Below are 19,370 nucleotides of genomic sequence, written 5' to 3'. Positions count from 1 at the left end.
AAAGTGCCGTGTTTGTGCTCCAAAAGACATAGGAGGAGGAGGAGGAGGAGGAGGAGGAGGGGGAGGTATGTTTGACAAGCATACTGAAGCCAGTGGTGGTGGTGGCGGTGGCGGTGGTGGCGGTGGTGGTGGTGGAGGTGCTAGATGCGTAGCTGAACTTGAAGAAGCATAAAATGGAGGTGGTGGTGGTGGGGGTGGAGCAGGAGCTGTAGCTTGGATTCTTGGCGCAGCTTGTGCAGCTGACAACAAGGGTCGTCGTGCAGGGAATCGAGGAGACAACATTGCATCTTGTGTTAAGTGATTGCCGTACAGCATTCCAGGTAGTACTAGAGATGGTCCTTTCACAAAATTGCCTTTGTTATCTGTAGACACGGAACGGATAGCTAGTGCAGCTGGAGAACTGTCATATCTGGATGGAGGGTGCGATGGCCTACGCACAGAGGCAGTTTCAGATTCCTTCTTGGGTGAGATCCATCTACGTATTGTTTTTGGTTTGGCCGGCTTTGATTGTTCCTCCAGTTGTTCGTTATGCCCAAGCATTGCCTCCAGTAACACTGACCCAGGTGCATTACCTACTGGTATCTTCTTTGATACTGAGGACAAGGATTTATCATCCCTAGCTTCTATTTTTCTTTGAGGAAGAGGCATGCCAAAATCCTGTCTGCCACCACACTCTTCTCGCTTGGTTTTCATTTCTATTGATATTTCATTAGCTGGTAACACAACAATACTATCCTGCAGACTGCTTTTCTTCGCATGTATGTTATCTCCAAGATCAGATTTTGATTTACTATGATTCAGTCTTCTGTCAGCTGTATCAGCAACCTTAACCAGTTCTACATTGTAACTGTTATTATCTTCTGAGACAATATTCTCAGTAGCAGTTCTGTCTATCTTTGAAATAACACTCTCTTCCTTGACAACAGTTTTTACCTCCTGCACAAGGTTTCCATTATCAACTACTGCTTTCTCCTCATAGATCAGTAGCTCACTGTCCAAAGTTACTGTGTTTTCGGTAATAATCTTGATGTCACCATTCTGGTGTCCTTCATTTGGCAATGTCCTTAAGTGGATATCCTCGTCCACACTTGATAATATTCTAGGAGAACTGAAAGCAGTGTAGTCCAGATCAGTGTATGTCGATATTTTCGTGGAATCACCTGTGTGACACTGAACTTCATCACTGCAACTTGGATCTGTTGCAGTAACTAAAGTTTGTGCAATTACACCTTTCGTATCCTCCTGACAGTTTGATCCAAACTTGCGCCCTTCTGAGTCTATAGAAGCAGCAACCACCTGTATGTCCTGCACAGCATTGTCCTCTTGGTCACTTATGTTGCTTAGTTTAGACTTCTCGAGAACCTTGCATGCCTGCTGTAAACCTCCTGGATCTTCCAAAGTTGGAGTAGGTGCTGGCCCGTTGTCATTCATGCTACCTGAATTTTCGGAGATAATAATCTTCACATCCTCATCAATCACATGCTTCCCTAGGCTGCCGTTTTCCTGAACTGCCACCCCACCATCCGATTCTGTGTTGCCAACTTCTAATGAAATTCTTCCGTCAGTTGACTGAGTATCTGGATCTCTCCTAGCATCATGCCAATCCTCCTCTGCCTCATAAAACTCATCTCCTGTATCTACGGAAGCAACATCAGTCTCATCTCCGTCGTCGCCTACCTCTTCTAATGCAGCAGCGGGCTTGAAGGAATGAGGGTCTGAAAAGAGTACCTGGTTCAGAAGCTCTATTCTTAGATTTCATAATGCACAGGAGACAAACAGAAAAGAAAATTGAAGAAAGGCATAGAAGCAGGTGAATTTAGCACCTCAGCTCGGAAGTCCCTTGGGAACTGATTATTCACATTCCACGCAGCATCAATATCATCACGATTCAATCCAAGGACATTTGATTGAATGAATGCAGTGTTGAACATGACGCGGAACATTGTTTCCTCACGATCTAGTTTTTCGCCAATGTGGATGCATTCAAGAACCACGTCTCCCTGAACACGGCAAGAAGCACTAATTTTCACCGAAACTTCAGCCTGCATTGCAACCATCTGTCAGAGTAGAACTTGGGTAGTGATAAATATCTCCACAGCTTAGGAGTAATCATTACCTGCCCATGCCGCTGGAGATGTTTCTTGGTCCTGGGCGTCTCAAAAAGAACCTTTGCACTCTTGTTACCAGGACTTGAGTCTTGCCCGTGAATACGCAAATACGGCCTACAGCCCCCTTCGGAATCAAATCTAGGAACTGTGTGGAGAACTACAGAATCCAATATGAGAGGCCGGCTAACTGGAGGCCATTCTGAACCACTTCCATGTCTTGTTACATAGTGCAAATACCTCAGATGAGAAGACTGGGGATTCAACTTTAGGAATTGCTGTATGAAGTCCCTGCGAGCCTGCTTGTAGACCATCTCTAGAGTCTTGTGCTCACCAGTGTACGTTTTCCGATATAGAAGTAGTCCAGCCAACATGAATGCAAGCACTGGCCATCCCCCTCTTTCACAGTGCATTAGAAGCATGTTCTGCTGCCCTTCCACTGACAACCAATTTTCACATGATTTCAAGAAATGGTGGATCATCTCAAGCTGAAGGAGTGGGCACCCTTCATATTGCTGTGGGTAGTCCATGACTGTCATGTCGTACTCAGACAATATATCTGAAATCCGACTCCTCTTGTCCCCGGACCAGAAATTGGAGACCATGAATGACGCATCGGGAAAGTAGTCCTGCAACTGCGCAACGATGCCACTCAAGTAATCCCTGTACTCATCCTCACCCATGGCCTCCGCGGCGAAGCAACAGTCGAACACTGAAACCAACATACCGATTGAAATTAGCACGGTCTCATGCTCAAATTTGCATCGTTCAACTAAGACTACAAAAATGGAGAACAGATCAAGTGCTGGCATGCTACGAGGAACCTCATCTTCATACTGCATATGTACTAAACGCATGTTTCTAGACACAGCAAAGTATTTTATCCGCATGGTTTCATCAACAGATAAGCACGCCATTATAACTAATAACTAGGTTAAAGGGAGGGAGCACCAACTGAAAATGTGGACATAATAATGCAGGCACTACTAGATGATTGTTGCATGTTTATAAGGAAAAAATGCAATTAAATCCAAAGCTTCCCTAAGGGCCAACATCCGAGAAGGCAAGACAAAATTCGAATATGGAAAGAAATAAAGCCGATTTAGGTCAAATGCAGCTAAATCTGAGTCTTGTGCGCACACACTGACAACCCAGAACTGGACCGAGTTCAACTTAACATCAAAATTTACTAAATCTAGCTCGCCGTGCTTCGGAACGAACTGAATTCCAGCTCAAATAATAGCCATAAATCCCCTGAAAGCAACAGTTCCCCGGAGCCCGAACCCCAAGCCGCGGCAAAAGCCCAAAATCCCCCACGGAACAGGCGACCCCTCGGAACAAGCAAACCCCCTCACTCCGGCGGCACAGCTCGACCCAGGGACGCGGGCATTATACCATAGACGCGCTCGGAGATCTCGAGCAGCCGATCCGGCGTCTTCTTGAGAAAGAACTTGCGGAAGAGCGCCATCCTCCTCCTCCTCTTCCTCCTCTCCCCCTCCCTCCGCCTTGGCCGCCGCCTCCGCCTCCCCGGCGGCCGGCGAGCTCCTCTGACGCCTCGAGCGGCCACCGATCGGCTCCGATCGGGGCGCCAAAGGCATGGGGGCGGCCCCGCCCCCGCCGCCGGCGAGCTGGGGGCAGTGGGCGACGCCCGCCGCGCCCCCTGGCGAGATCTCGCGCGGCCGGCCGACGGTCGCTCGCCGCGGCGGCCCTAGGGTTCCGCGGCTGGCGCGGTGGTAGGGGTGGTGGTGGTGGTGGTGGGGAGGCAGCAGGCGGTCGAGGCGCCGTGCGATTGGGACTCCTCTTCCTCTACTACTGCTGCCGCTGCTGCTGCCTCTTTCTCCTCTCGCTGTTTAAACTCTACTTTAATTTTTCCCTTTCTCCTCCTCCCCCTTTCTTCCTCTCGCTGCCAATCTTTCCCCTCTCGCCGCAGCTACTTCCTTCCCGAGTTTTTACTGCTCCGACCCGTGCGCTTTTTCCGTTTGGTTTTCGGCGGCTTCTGCGGTGAATGTTTCCGTGGCAGCGGTGGAGGCTGCGTGCGGTGCGTGCTCTCCGCTCTGCTCGGCGACGCTGGCCGGCTGGAGTTGCTTTCTCTCGCTGGTCCTTGGGGCCAGCTGGGGCGGGGGCGGAGTGTCAGTGACCCGATGTGGACTGGTTAGGCCTGGGTTGGCGTGCGAGCGCGGAGAGGATTGGGCCTCGGGGGCTGTGCCGGTACGGACGTCTCCGGATTTTCTTCTCTTTCCTTCCATTGCAGGCGAGGCGACGGACGGACGACTCGGATCTGGCCGAGTTTAGCCCGACGATTCTTCACTGCGGCTCCCCCTAAGTTCCCGGGGATTAATGAGTGGGGAGGTTGGTGTGGTGTGAGGTTGAGAATGAGATCGTTGACATGAACGTGCATGGATTTCTATTTCTGGGAGGATCATGTGCTGCTGGTCAAATTGTTATACTGCCATTCTGAGCTAATTATATTACTGCCATTTGCACCGAAGGTATTTGAGCTCAGGTGGTGCATCAGTTCTTTCTAAAAATGAAGTACAATACTGTACTACCACTTACCTAATCTCTACTCTTAATGTCTCAGTTGGTAGGTCGCGTTCCGGGTTTTATTTTCGTCCCACCTCACCCGGTCTTTTTTAGTACTTCTTTGGTACTTGCTCCCACCTCCCGCTCAGCCGAGACGGTTTATTTTCGTACTCCCTCCCACCTCCCAGGTAGTTCCCTCCACACAAAAAAAATCGAACCAACCAATCTCTACTTCTAATGGAGCAGTTGGTAGTCTTCGCCGGTCAATTTTCGTCCCACCACTTTCGTTCGGTTTTTTTCGTTGGTTAACTGTCGTAGATTTTTTTCGTCGCCTTCCCCACTTCATCGGTTTATTTTCACTTCACCCTCTCACACAACGAAAAAAACTGAACGGATCAGAACTTTCCATACTGACGCAAATTATTTAATAATGTCTTTATGTAAAAGAATCAATCACAATCAATCTCTAAAGATCAAATCTAAATTAATTAATCTTCATAACGTTTGTTTCCTTTCGAATCACGTCCATAACTTTCCTTCCTTGTTTGGGCAGAAACTGTTTGGTAGCAGAGATTAGGAAGCTTCCTATGAGTGTAGTAATAGGAAGTATTCTTTTTCTTGATGATTCATTTCCATGCATGATGATAGTAAATTATGCCAACATTCACCACTATTTATCAATGTCATCAATCGTGTCCATTTCTACCAGTTTTAAGGGAATCTACTCGCTATGTCTTTTTTAAGGGGATTCGCTCGCTAAGTCGTCGTCGCATGTTATTTTCACAAATAATTTCTACTCCTAATGGAGCAGTTGGTAGCCTCGTATGGTTTATTTTTGTCCTCCTCCCACCTTCCCTGGTTTTTTTTCATCCTCTCTCCCACCTTCCAATTTTGTTGGTTTTTTTTGTCGGTTTTTACTCGCCCCCTCCCACCTCCCAATTTCGTCCGGTTTTTATTCGTCCCACCTCCCACCCCACCTCGTACTGGTTCTTTTTCTCTCCACTCTTTCCTTGCAAACCAATAATTTTCTAACATACAAAAGATCACGAATCTATCTTTCCTTACCCGAACCAATCGCGCCCTACATCAGTGCATTTCTTTATTAAGAAAACTAACACGTAAATCTTAACGCATTGCAAACAAATCCCGTTATGGACCTAATTAATTTATTATGGAACCTATACGTGGTCGCATTGGTTCTTTTTCTCTCCACTCTTTCCTTGCAAACCACTAATTTCCTAACATACAAAAGATCACGAATATATCTTTCCTTATCCGAATCAATCGATCCCTACATCAGTGCATTTCTTTATTAAGAAAACTAACACGTAAATCTCAACGCATTGTAAAGAAATCCCGTTATGGACCTAATTAATTTATTAGGGAATCTGTACGTGGTCGCATCTCTCCCCTCGTGAAAAAATCGCATCCATCTCCCGTTAAAAAGGAAAAGAGAACATGAACGATCAATCCCACACCCTGCATCTCAGTAGCAAAAAATCGCCCCCGCCTCTGCTACTGCGCCTCGTCGTGTGCCCGGCTCGACCCATGCCTCGCCTGCATGGCTGGACGCCGCCGTCTCCACCGCCACGTACAAGAAAACGGTGGGCAGAACCATCCATTCAAATCGCACACCCCCACCCTCCTCCGCAATCCCTAGCCCCGCATCACTCTATCGCTTTCTCGCCTCTCTTTCCCCTCGATGTAGATGGTGCCGAGCGGCGGCCTCGAGCACCGGCAGTGCCGCCCTCTCTATCTTCGCTGCGTCGAGAGATGGGCCGAGGCTATCGTCGGTTCGCCGCCCGCGATTGGGCCGCCTCCGGTTGTCGTGCACCACCGGCTCCACCTAACGTGCCCGATCCTCTCTGCTTTCGACCTTCCGGTGACCACATCCCTCCGCGCCTCCATCCATCATCCACAAGGCCACTCCCTGCACCCACCCTCCTAAATTCTCCATACCGGCGGACAATCACCGAAGATCCAAGTTGGCCCGATATCAATTTTCTTACATGCTTTCTTTATCAGTTGGTGATGGGAATGGGTTCCAATTTCTCTCTCTGACTGTGGATTCGCATGCAAGAAGCGCTTCTACATGCATCCTCCTGTCGGTCCCTAAAGTACCAAGGTAAATGGTTGATGTTGTGTTTGTCTAGAATGATATATGTTGGCTCTGTTCCGGTTCATCCGAGCAGTTTGGTGACTAATTTACTGATAATTTAATTATATTAATTAAATGAGTCGGGTGTATCGTCGTGCATTTATCTTGCCAGTAATGTTCTGTGATGCTCTGATGCACTTTGGGAATTGGTTATCTTGTCTTCAGTGCATAAAATTTGTTTATTAATGCATGAGAAGAATCCTTGTTACTACCTTGAACCTGTTTTATAATCCATATTGTTATGCACTAGCGCGTGTGCGTGTGAAATAGATGGATTATGGTCCCGTACCCAATAAGATGGATATGTGTGTGTGTTAGAGAGAGAGAGAGAGAGGGAGAGGGGGAGAGAGAGTGAGGAGGAGGGAGGGAGAGAGTGTGTGTGAGAATTTGATGGTAAAAAGGTCGTCAATGTCACTTGATGTGTATGAGAATATTAAATGTAATATTAACATAATTTATATTGAACTCTTAAAGTTAATGTGGCCCTGTTGCAACGCACGGGTGTTCTTCTAGTTATACTAGCTCTCCAATGGGAGCAACATTTTGTTTGTAATGCGATTATTAATGCATCCTTATGGATGATGGAATGACCTTTTCCTTGCACATGAAATAATTTATGTTTTCAGATGAGGCATACTGGGGTGCACTTCTTAATAAATTGGGAAAAGGAAAAAAGATCCGTCGTGCTTGAAAAGCATATTGCTACATACCAATTGTACTATAGTATACGTACTACAACTAGTATTAAAATGTGACCACCAACAACCAACAATCTCTACTCCTAATGTCTCAGTTGATAGATCGCGTTTCGGGTTTTATTTTTGTCCCACTTCACTCGGTCTTTTTTAATACTTCTTTGGTACTTCCTCCCACCTTCCTCCAGCCGCGAAAAACCAACAAAAACCCCGCGGTCGAGTCCCGCACCCGCCCAACCTCCCGTGCTGGAAGAAAACCTACGAAAAAAAACCAAAACTCGCACGCACGAGCGAGACTGCCCTCTCGATCCCCTCGACCTACGATCTGTGACTGCAGACGCACCAGATCGCCGCCGCGGACCTCGCAGAGAAGACGCAGACGAGATCCCAAGCCGCTGCTCCTCCTCTCCCGGGATGCAGCCGCCGCCGCCGAACCAGGGAGACGCCGGCGACCGTCGCCGCCGTCGTGGATCACCAGGACGCCGCCGCCGCCGCCGCCTGCACCGCCACCACCGCGCCTCGGATACATCGCTGCGAAGCGGATCCCTGGGAGCGGGAGGAGGTAGGGGTCAGCCGCGTCGACAGCGGCGAGGTGGAGCCCTGGGGCTGGGAGTGGGTATGGGAGGAGGTGGGGGGCAGCTGCGAGCGCAACAGGGTGAGGGGCGTCGACGAGATGCTCGTGGTGCCTCCCTCCGAGTGGGAAGGGGAGAGGGGCGTCAGCGGCGAGCCGGACGGGGCGAGGGGCGTCAGCGGCGAGCCGGACGGGGCGAGGGGCGTCGATGAGATGCCCCCGGCGCTTCCCTCCGGGCGGGAGGAGGAGAGGGGCGTCGGCGACGAGGCGAGTGTCGGCGGTGAGATGGTCTCTGACGGGCGTGATGAGGCGGGCAGCTTTGGCGTGAAGCGTGCGTTCGTGGAGGTATTCGCCAGGGCGCTCTTCTATCCGACGGTGATGCTCAACTATGGCCGTAGCTTGATCGATCCCGAGTTCCACTGGTGGGATCGCATCGACAAGGTCAGTTCACGTCTGTATTCTTCTTCTTCATTCACGGGCAGAATTTTGCGAGAGAATAGCAAGGGAAGGTACCGGATCATGAAATGGAACTGTTCTGTTTTCCGGAACACAAGTAGTGAGCACGGTAGATTCTCTGTACGTTCGCAGAAATCGTCGTTGCTACTAATTACAGCAGTAATTACATCGACATGGCAACGGTTAACTCCGTTTGAACTTATCTGGGTCCAAGACATATTGAGCACTTGAGCAGTACCTTGCCGAATACATTCATTACCTAGACATACTCAGTTAATTCACTTTGGTTTGTTAGAAACCTTGTTTGTTGAATCTGTATTGATATTTACTGTATTTTCAGCTGTATGGATGTTGCTGTTTGAGGAATACTGAATGTTGTTCATCTGTATACATTGGACTAATTTTAATTTGTATCGATCCAGGATATTTGGATAGGGGAAGTTCCTCACCAACCAATGTCATAATTTATCACGTCCGCAAATGATTTTTGGACTGTAGTTTGTATTGTTCTGCCGAGCGTATAACAACGCATGCTATCTATCAAAGCTTCGACTCATTTGTTTTGCTGCTCCGGAATATTGAGACGAGAAGAATGGCCTTGATGCTGGAGGTACAAAGAGGCACAAATAAACTTTCACTCATTACACTAGCACTGTTTTACCATTGACGGAGCATTGTGAATATGTTAACAGACTACTTGGGTGTTCTGATATCAAAATATGTACATAATATAAGTATATACCCTGACATGCACTGCTGCTTCTAATTAGATACAATAGCTTCTCTCTTTTTTATTGTACAGCTGAGATCTTCATTACATTACAACCTTATTATGTTTTGCTTATTTGTTTACTGAAATTGGTGTTCTGTCTCTAGGTTAATGGATCACCCTGGGAACGATTTTGAGGGCATTATGCCAGCTACTTTGATGGCAATGGATTATGGAATGGCAAACTAACAGGGCACATCGCACAACTGGTATAAATGTGTTGATATGTTGCATTTCAAGGCAGTTTCACTCATAAATACTACAAAGGTTTACAAAATGTTCACACAGTATTTGGTTCATATCACCATTGTTTCATGTTCGATTAACTGGTGCGGTTCTCTTACATAGTTTGAACCATTTAGCATTTGGGACCACGAGGATTCCGATTGGGAGAACGACGTCGTCCATAGATTAATGGTGAGACTTTGGTGCTTTGATTAATTTCCAGGACCATTGTTTCCTGTCCAGTGATGCAATCTGAAAATCATGCAAAAATTTGTCATGTTTGGGCATTGTCAGTATGGGAACACCGGGCCAACTCACTTTACAGGACAGGAGGGTTGACCGCTGGGCGATGCGCTGCACGAGTAGGCCAGGAGGAACAAGAGTAGAAGAGGACTGTAGCCTGTAGGTGAGAGAAGATGATGCCATTGCCATCTTGACTGAAGGTTGGGCATCTAAAGATGCTTGGCAACCAGAACTCTGAAGGTATATGGTGTGATATTTACTAAAATTATATTGACCAAGCACAACATATCAAATCATCTGGAACTTGTCCTCTTCTTTTCTGGAACTAGCGGAAACCACCGTTCTTTGACTGATTGTTACACAGTTTATCTGGTTTTGAAAATTAATATTCTCTGATTTTTTTTGCTAGCTAAACACCACTTGAAGGTACCTGGAAATACACTACTTGCTGAAGCTGCACATCCTACGCCCCAGGAGGAGGCCAAATGCATATTCCGATCATGTGATCTAAATACTAAAGCTTCCTTGCTGGATCTAAGGTTTAATTTCTCTGCCCCAATGCTGGTTCTTAGGGTAATACAAGTTCTACTCCATATTTTTGATGCCCTCCACATAAATCCATCACTCTCTTGTTGCCTTGAAGCATACTTCCGTAGCAGCCGGAGCTGAACATTTAGAGAGACCATACTGTAGCAAGCTTGCTTTCTAGGGACCTGGTGTTTCTGCAAACCCAACGATAGGCGTGTTTGAAAAAAAAAGGTCAGTTCGTGTTGCAATTTCATGAAAACTTGCTTATGCGGTGTTATTGCACTGGTACAAAAAATGTCATGGTCTTTTTCTTCCTGTTTAGATCGCCACCTACCTATGAATTACGACTCTGGGCATGGCAGAATGTCACCATAATTTTTGTTCAGCAACTAGATTTCATCCCAAGACGTGCCATCTCTCTAATTTGACTCTGAGCATGTAATACAGTTAGTTAATCATGTGGGTTGGTCTTGTGTCTTCCCGCTGCAATTGAATTAGTCTAAGCAATCGAGGTCCTACTAATTAATTAAGCTGGCTATTTGCTTGCTTCTTGTACCTACGGCATGCTCTCTGATTTTTTTTATCACAGTATGCAAGCTTCTAAGCGCCGGATTGATGTCGTACTAACAAATTAAGGTGGTTGATTACTTGCTTTTTTTTCCTCAGTATTGCAAGCTTTACTGTGAATTAAAAGGAATTAAAAGGATGGAGCCAGTATGCCTACAGTTGATTCACTGATGTTCAAATTAACTGCAGTAGCTTATTTTTCCTACAACTTCATTGAAAGTTCCTTTGCCGTATCTAATTATCTAAAGTTTTCCTTGTACCATTTTCCATGAGATTAATGTAATTGGGAATACCAGTGCTTGTTTGAATCATTTAGTTAATTAATTTTGTAGATAAAACTTGTATTTGTATGTTTTAGAATTACTATTATCCTGGTAAAATGACCACAAGTGAAAGGGTTGTAAAGATTAATTATTCTTTGTGGAAGCATTATTGGTCTAATTAATAGATGTACATGCATCAATAATGTTGTTGAGCTTTAGTTGATTCTATAGTGTCGTACTATTCGCAAAGTTCTATTTTGAGAAAAAATAGCAAATTCAATATTGTGGCAGCTAAATGGCGCGCCCGCTGTAGCAAGTGAGTGCCCATCGAAATCACCCTAAGCATATTTGCGCTGATTTTCATGATTGCTCTTCTGCCAGCAACAATGTTCCTCGCACTTCGACCACACAACTGTATGTTCATCTTCCAGAGTCCTTATTCATAGTTAATTTCAATCACAAAGTGACAAATGCCAGTCTATTAGTTAACATGTGTATCTCCGTTTCTTCTAAGTTTTAATCGACCTACTCTGAAGTTGTTCCTAAGACAGTGCCTCAAGCAAAGGGAATGAGCCTCAGTTAGTGTATCTAGCGTGTTCGCGATCCTTTGTTGGGATAAACATTTGTGCAAGAGCAAGTCTCGTCACTGTTGGTTGTTAGTACTGTTGCTTGATAATTCTAATTTTTACTTCAGTTCATAAGGCAATGTAGTTATGCTTGACGCATGATATGAAGACTGCCATTTTGCCTTTTGACCTTGGTTTCTTCCTCCAGTAAGTAAATGCACATAGTTCTTTTCTAAATTAGAGCATATGACTTGTTGATCGATCTCTGAGCTCAGTAATAATATTAAGCCTTAATCTGTTTATTGTGCAGACAAGATGAGAAAGAAATGCTACCCAAGAATATGTACTTTATAAACATTTCAACTGTAATCTGGAATAAAATTAAATAAATAAGGAAACAGTATATTCATATATCTTTTTTGTACTTTGATGGTTTCACACCACAAGTTCCTAGATGGTAATTGTGCTGCATATGTCTGCTCTCTTACTTTGTTTTTCTGAACAGGTAGGTTCCGGAAGATGTCATGAAGAATTTCTTTGAGAAAATTTGCGTGAGGTGTGTCTAAATGATTTTTATCTTCTGAACATATTCTTGTATGACTAACTGAATTCATTTTCTCAAAACGTTGGTACTTTTCCTTTTTCATTTATGTTGCTCGACTGAGTCTCTCTCGGATCATGTAAACTCGACATGCTAGCTGATCTGTAGCAGTGCGGAAGGTGAGCTTGGCTGCCGGCAGCAGCTCCTTTCGCTGATCTGCGGCGATGCAGAAGTTGGGTTGGAAAAAAGCACGACCGGCTGCTCTGAAGTGGGTCGTAGGGAGAGCTTCGTAAGAGATAGGGAGGGAGCTCTATTGGCCCGTGCATGACATCCAACCCAATGGCATCATGCCCTGGTAAGCTTCTTATCTGTTCCAATTCTTGCACTTGGTCTTTTTCTTTCTAACCCTGAAAATAGAGTTTGCCTTGATTCCTAATCATGCTTTAAAAGCTGATATCCACCTCGTTTATCTTGCTACTGGTGGTAATGTGTGCAAGTATGATTTTGTGATAATGCCAGATGTTGTGTGCCTTCTTTATTCATGGTACGAGTACTCTAACCTGGCTCGTATGATAATGTATCCCTGCTACAGAGCACAAACGACGTGTTTTTAATTATATTTTAGTTGACATGGATTTCATTTATCTTGTGAATTGTATAGTCAGATCATGAATTTTAATGATTGATTGATTTTCATGGTCACAGGTAGGCATGGTTGCATGGCCACGGGGAGAATGGAGCAAGTAGCGTGTGAGGAGTTTAAGAAATGGGGACAAGGGACAATTTAGTTAATTAAGTCTATGTTAGTTTCAAGTTTTATCCTTGTTGCGTTAAAAAATTAAGGTTGGATTAACCACCATGTACATCTTCAATTACTTTTAAATAAGAAATATAATCAAAATATTCTTTTGAAATCATGAAATTTATATAATTTGTACAAGTACATGAAGGTGGAACAGGAGGAAGGGTGGGAGAAGATTAGGCCCCGTTTGGTAACAAAGTATTTTCTATGTATTCCCATAATACTGCAATTTTTTATAATACTGTAGTTTTTATTACAAAGGGTTGTTTGGCTGTCTCTAAAAATTGTAATTTTAATACTGCAGTTTTTGGCAAACCACATTATTTTCTCTGCATCAAAAAAAGAACCACATACCTCTTTTTTTTTAAACTGAGCTCGCTGAGAAAAGAGAGTCTCTCGCTCATACCTTCTTCTCAACACGCCTCATGTCCACGACCGTTTTGTCAGGATCTTCTGCTTGGTGATTTAGTTAGCTCGCTTCCGTTTGTTGCTCCAAATTACAGCCAACCACAAAATCGTTTTGAAGATGTTGTTGCCATCCGGATAGCCAGTTAGAATATGCGTCTTCTACGTCGTGTGCATGGCCGTTCTTGGTGCATGGCCGAGTAGTTGCATAAAATGGCTAGCTAACTAGAAAAGCACGTGTATCTGTAGCTGCTAATGGTTTTAGCTAGCTAATTTTGTGTCGCTGAAAACGGGATAGCCAAACAGGTTGTCTGTATTATCAATACTACAAAATATTCTGTTATGTTAAAACTGTGGTATTTCACACCTGTATGCTAAATTACTGTAGTTTTTGATACTTAGGTTTTTGGGATACTTAGGTTTTTGTATTATTGGATACTTAAATATCGTTTCATTTTCTTGCAAGGAGAGGATGGTTACGAAGAAATAACAAGAAATGGAGAGAGAATCAGTTTTATTGCTGTATGGATGGAAACCACATGCCAGCTTGTCCAACATATTTCTACATTGAGTCAATTATTCGATCCGCTATGTTTTTTTTTATTCCATAGCAATGCATGGTCATTCAACTATTCAAATTTACAGGCTGTTCATCAACTTTTTGCAAGCTATTTACATATTTGTCACTTGTCAGCAAGTTTGCATATGATGCTAGGAAGTGAACATAAGGACACATAAACGTTGCATTTTGAATATGAAATAAACTCAACATCCAAATAACAAATTTGTTGCTCCGTCCATCGGTGAGCAAGAAATGTAAGCATCCTTCTAAATAAGATATTACCTATCTTGAAGCCGGAAATGCAAGAATTCTTCTAAGTAAGATATTAGTTATCTTCATGATGGAAATGCAAGCATCCAAAATTTACAACAATATTTCTAAAAACTGAAAACAATCTTTCAATCTTGATATAAGAATGAAACATAAGCAACATCACAGAGTTTGCTATTTCTTTTGAAACACAATTACCAACAAGTGATATACAGGTGAACTTACAGTTTATTCAAATTGGAATGCGGCTCACTCTACTAAAAAGGACGATGTCACCCACTCCGAGTAAAAACGGTCATCTACTCGCATTTAGCATCTGACCAATGAATATATATTGTATATGAGTTTTCTATTTTTTATTTTAATATTATTTATATGTTTACTTTTGTAGATCAAAGATCAAAACTGATGGCTTTTTATTGACAAAGCTTTATGGTGAACCTGGTGCATGTAGCTCCCGCTTGCGCAGGGTCCAGGGAAGGGTCCGACCACTTTGGGTCTATAGTACGCAGCCTTTCCCTACATTTCTGTAAGAGGCTGTTTCCAGGACTTGAACTCATGACCTCATGGTCACAAGGCAGCAGCTTTACCACTGCGCCAAGGCTCCCCTTCAAAAGGGCAACCTGGTGCATGTAGCTCCCGCTTGCGCAGGGTCCAGGGAAGGGTCCGACCACTTTGGGTCTATAGTACGCAGCCTTTTCCTACATTTCTGTAAGAGGCTGTTTCCAGGACTTGAACCCATGATGAAAAATCATCGGGTTTTACACAATCAGAAGAGATGCATACAAATAATTGTTCTTTATATATTTATTGTGCATGATAGTACAAGAGGTATGTTTCTATACATATTTATTTTTGCAGAGTATGAAAGAGATGGAGATGGATTATGTCAACGTTCAAAAAGAATCCATCGACAAGGGTGTTGAGGCGATGTCATTGAAGGGCTCAAAAATTCGTTAAGATTTATACAACAAAAGGCCCGTGGCAACGCACGGGCATTGTACTAGTATTAGGACAAGAAACGGTGACCCCAGCAGCATCTTATCTGCTAGGTCCGGTAAGCAATGCATTATTGTCGCTTCTCTTTGATGTGGAACTCATGTTATCAGCCCACTGTTAGAGAACAGCGAAAATTGACACTGTGATGTTACCTAATCTGCTCAGAAAACAGTCTAGCATGCGTGCTAGTAATTGAAGAAGTGCCCTAGCTAGCTGACGGAGTGTCTCGGATAGGCAGTAAATTTGGGAACGCTCGAGCTGCAGTGAAGCTGCCTAGTAACTGCAAGTGTAGCGTCACATTTAACCCACGAAATTCCACATTATTCTAGAGGTGGCATTACCATCGAATTATTGGTATTATTTACCGTATCTATCTACTTTACAAAATACGCCAAGTAAATAAGTGACCAAGGTTTCCGTTTGAAACTAAATCGCCAACAACAGTTGAAAAGACGTCTCAAAAAACTTCACCCGCAAGCAAAGACCCACCTCGACAAATCCAACGGCCTGGATCGCTCAGCACCCGACAAACGGGCGGCTCCCCACGTTCCACGCGCAGAGTCCCATGCGGAGCGAAAGGGAAACAAGCGGTGGTGGATGGCCGGGAGGAGACACGTGCAGGCATGGAGAAAAGGGCCGCGCGCCAAACGTGGGGAGAAAAAACTGTAACGTGGTCAATTGTCAAAACCGAAAAGGTTGGAGCGGTTACTGCGCGGCGAGGGTCACTTCGCTCACCGGCCGTCGACAGCCAGCGACGGCGAGGCTGGACGGAAGCTTCGGAGATACGGCAAAGGCGTGCGATCTGAATGAGTACATACCGGGTGTGTACGTGACGGCGACGCGTGCGTTTGTCGATAGCGTTTGTGGCTGCTTCCAGTACGGAGATGCGGATAGCGTTGAGCGGTACGGGACGTGGGATGTTTTCTTTCTCTTTTTTCTTCTTTTCCGTTTTGCGTTCCGAGATACTGGGGCGACGCGCGGAATAGTGGAGGTGTGCGGAGACGGGTTGCGGGTAGATCTCCACGTCGCGGGGGAGCTCCGCCGTCCGCATGCGGCCCGTCGTCACGTCATGGGTGGCTCACGGTACGATGTCGCGGCCCTGTGATATACGTATAGCAGGGGCATGGAAACACCTGCACCTGCACGCGCTGGGCCACCGGGTGGGTAGCATAGCATGCATGCATCCTCTCGTTCCATAATGAAGAGGATGGGCCACCGGCGGCACACGCGTCACGGGGGCGTGCAATGAATCTAGACCACCAGTGCTCCCTGCTCCGATCCTAGAAATAATCAACCGCGAATTGATAAAAACTCACGTTCTCACAAGATGATGGGACCGAGATAAGAGTAGTATGCATGATTTTACCCTGTTCCGATCTCATTTTAATAAAAATAATAGTAGTACTACGTACTTCATTCGATAAAATAGTACGAATGGAGTACCTCAACAGTGCGGCTAATTGTAATTATTTGCTCATTAGCATCTAGGGCATTACGTGTGCAATAATTACGCTGTTTTACCAGGCATAATTGCTCGTGCGTGTGAGGATTCACTCCGATCGAGCAGCAGCCCCCGTCCCCCGTGAGGCCGTGAGTCACGAGCCTACGCCCGTACGTAGCCACCCTCGGTTCGCACCAATTTTATAGCTGTACGTAGTACAGCAGGCGTGTACATACTGCAGCAATGGAGCACGCACGTACACCTCGTCTCCCATGCAAAAAAAAAAAAACCGTACACCTCGTCTCCGCGTAGCACGTACGAACGCTTGGTGTACAAACAACCGCGACAGGCTACCTACGAAAAGATGGCAGTAGCGACTGACAAGGGAAGGCCCGCTCTGCATCGCTTTACACTTTTTTTCCTAAATAAACACGTCGCCGGGGACAGCGATCATTGCCGTCGTTCATCGGCCCCACCTGCTAGTGACTGAATAAAACCCACAAAAAGCCTACGCCAGTCCTAGTCGGGGGCCGCTGCTTCCCATAGAGCCATGCGACGTGACTACGTCCTTCTAAACTGGATAGAGAGAGCGAATTAGCGATACGATCACCCCATCCATCCATACCGGGGAGAAGACGACGCCAGCTCGCTCGCGTCCAAGCGGAGCCCGGCCAGGTGACCGAGTGGAGTGTGATCAGCTGGCTGATGGGATCTTGGCTCGGAAATTAGCTCGCGTCGTGGCACATATAATAATACGGCGATCGATTTGGCGCTGCGTGGGTGCAATGATAGAGGGGAGCGTCAGCGTCCAGCTTTCCGGAGGCGCCACTGCTAGCCTAGCCTGCTCGGTAGGTGTTGTTGGTCGCGCGCGCAGAGGGCTAGCTAGGGTGGCCGCACGCACGCAGCGAGGCTGGGCGTGGGCTGCACGCGGCGGGACCGGAGCCGGGCACATGCCGGTGCTCCTCCGCTTTTCAGCGGCAACCGGAATATTGGCCAGCCAGCCCACCGCACCGTACACAGAGCATATATATGGACAGTATAGAATTATCCGAGAAACATGCATGTGTAGATCGAGTGTGTGTGCGCACTCGCCCAGGGCCACGATCACCATGGAGGACGAATGTGTCGTAGCGTGCCCTCTTTTTAATAGACTTTTTACCCCGTGGGCTCCAAGGTTTTAACTTTACGATAGTAGTGCTCTGATCCTCAACGGCGTGGGTGTGAATCAGGTGAGACTGAATCGATCCTGTGTTGCTTTTCTGAAACAGCAGTCAGGCTATTTTACTGATGATCCTTTAATGGATGGGATCGAGCATTTGGGGTTTTATAGTCGTAAAGCAAAGTTGTTAGGGTGTCTGAAGTCTGATCCTGACGGGGAGTTCGTTTCATGTGTGTCTGGTGCGATGCGATGCGACGGCAGCGGCTTCGCGAATAGAATAGTTCCCCACCTAAAAGCGACCTCCAAATGTATATCGCTTTCCGCTTATCCACGGCGGCCGGCACCCGGTCGGTAGGCACGCACCCATCGTCCGTCCGTCAGTCCCTCCATTCGTACGCCACACCGCGACGCGCGCAGCCGCGGTGCACGGCCGGCGCGCTTCACTCCCAGTCCCACCCGAGTGCGCCTGGCGCCGCGGCCTACCAGCCTCGCCACGGCCCGCAGCGATGCCAGCTTCACTGAGCCGGAGCAACACAGGCCATTAGCCCATGACCATTCTTAAGTTTTGCAGGCCACACAAGAAAATACCGTGGTTCAGGTCAAGAAAATACCTTCTCCTTGTAGCTCGAGGAGCTTCAGGTGCCGGCCATGGTGCCGGTGATGGCAGAGAGTAGTGGTGGCGGTGCTTCCCGTCAGCACTGCACTAACCATAAATCGGTAGGGGATGTAGGTGGGGTGTATGGCGTCGTGACGAACCTCGTGGTGTGCGCCGCGACCCCCACCTCTTTATATAGTGCAGGTGACAGGGGCTCGTCAACCATAGTGGGTTGAGCGCCCCCGATCAGGGCATGGATCTGAGGGCCCGATGGGCTGTTGGGCCCACACGGTGGAGATCATCTAACATTCTCCCCCTTGATCTCAACTTTTAATTTTGACCAGATACTTTTACTTTACTCGTTTCATAACAGATCAATACATAGAACATGTTTTATCGTCACAGCTCAATTGCCGGTAGAATTAGACAACCACAACGTACCTCTCTGTTTTGAAACAAATTCTTTAATCTTGGGTCCTTTATTGTCCGGAAATCTTAGACTATACCATAAAACTCATGTCGATTGTGTGTTCTCCGAACACACTGGGCGGTAAGCCTTTAATAAGCAGATCTGCAAACACTTGTCTGTTGTTTTTATGCTTCAAGCATTTCTACATAATTTCAGACTTTCTCATTTACAACGCATAACTCTGTGTCAGTGTGTTTGGCATCAACACTTGACTCGTTGTCATAGGAGCGAAAAAGTTAAAATGGTTATCGTTGTTGTCAACCATTATCAACTCCGGGTACAGGTCTCCTTAACCATTTTGCCTGTCCCTCAGCCTCATATCAAGCTATAACATATTTTTGCATCACATTGATGATAATTGTTTCATTCTTTGGAGCTTTTCCACACCAAAACTCCAAGTGTGAAAGTTAGCGACAATTGTGGATTTCGCTATACATTTCATAAGTCCTGTCTTTATA

At 46.0% G+C, this 19,370-nt stretch overlaps 1 protein-coding gene and 1 long non-coding RNA gene across 18 annotated transcripts in view; one reads left to right on the top strand and one right to left on the bottom strand.

Annotated features, from left to right (window-relative positions):
• Positions 1-2,995, bottom strand: part of LOC119363125 (formin-like protein 5) — a 9,252-nt gene extending 6,257 nt beyond the window's left edge. The window contains exons 1-4 of the mRNA XM_037628433.1: positions 2,117-2,995; positions 1,824-2,042; positions 311-1,728; positions 85-239 (exon numbers count right to left, since the gene is read on the bottom strand). Of these exons, the coding sequence (XP_037484330.1) occupies positions 85-239; positions 311-1,728; positions 1,824-2,042; positions 2,117-2,995 (2,671 nt within the window). The remainder of the gene's footprint in view (positions 1-84; positions 240-310; positions 1,729-1,823; positions 2,043-2,116) is intronic.
• A 4,748-nt stretch (positions 2,996-7,743) lies between these two features.
• Positions 7,744-13,213, top strand: LOC119363123. 17 transcript variants are annotated; one of them, XR_005173798.1, is made up of 11 exons: positions 8,144-8,493; positions 8,931-9,118; positions 9,385-9,544; positions 9,626-9,694; positions 9,797-9,985; positions 10,155-10,284; positions 10,389-10,504; positions 10,863-10,909; positions 12,175-12,225; positions 12,368-12,565; positions 12,916-13,127. It is a non-coding gene; the product is annotated as an uncharacterized LOC119363123 (long non-coding RNA). The 17 variants fall into 17 exon arrangements; XR_005173792.1 differs by having other exon boundaries at positions 7,746-8,493; positions 10,389-11,517; positions 12,382-12,565; positions 12,916-13,213; XR_005173791.1 differs by having other exon boundaries at positions 7,746-8,493; positions 10,389-11,517; positions 12,916-13,213.
• The last annotated feature ends 6,157 nt before the right edge of the window (positions 13,214-19,370 follow it).

The sequence above is a fragment of the Triticum dicoccoides genome, chromosome 2B (assembly GCF_002162155.2).
Source record: "Triticum dicoccoides isolate Atlit2015 ecotype Zavitan chromosome 2B, WEW_v2.0, whole genome shotgun sequence".
Lineage (NCBI taxonomy): Eukaryota > Viridiplantae > Streptophyta > Magnoliopsida > Poales > Poaceae > Triticum > Triticum dicoccoides.
This window is presented reverse-complemented; position numbering and strand designations above follow the sequence as displayed.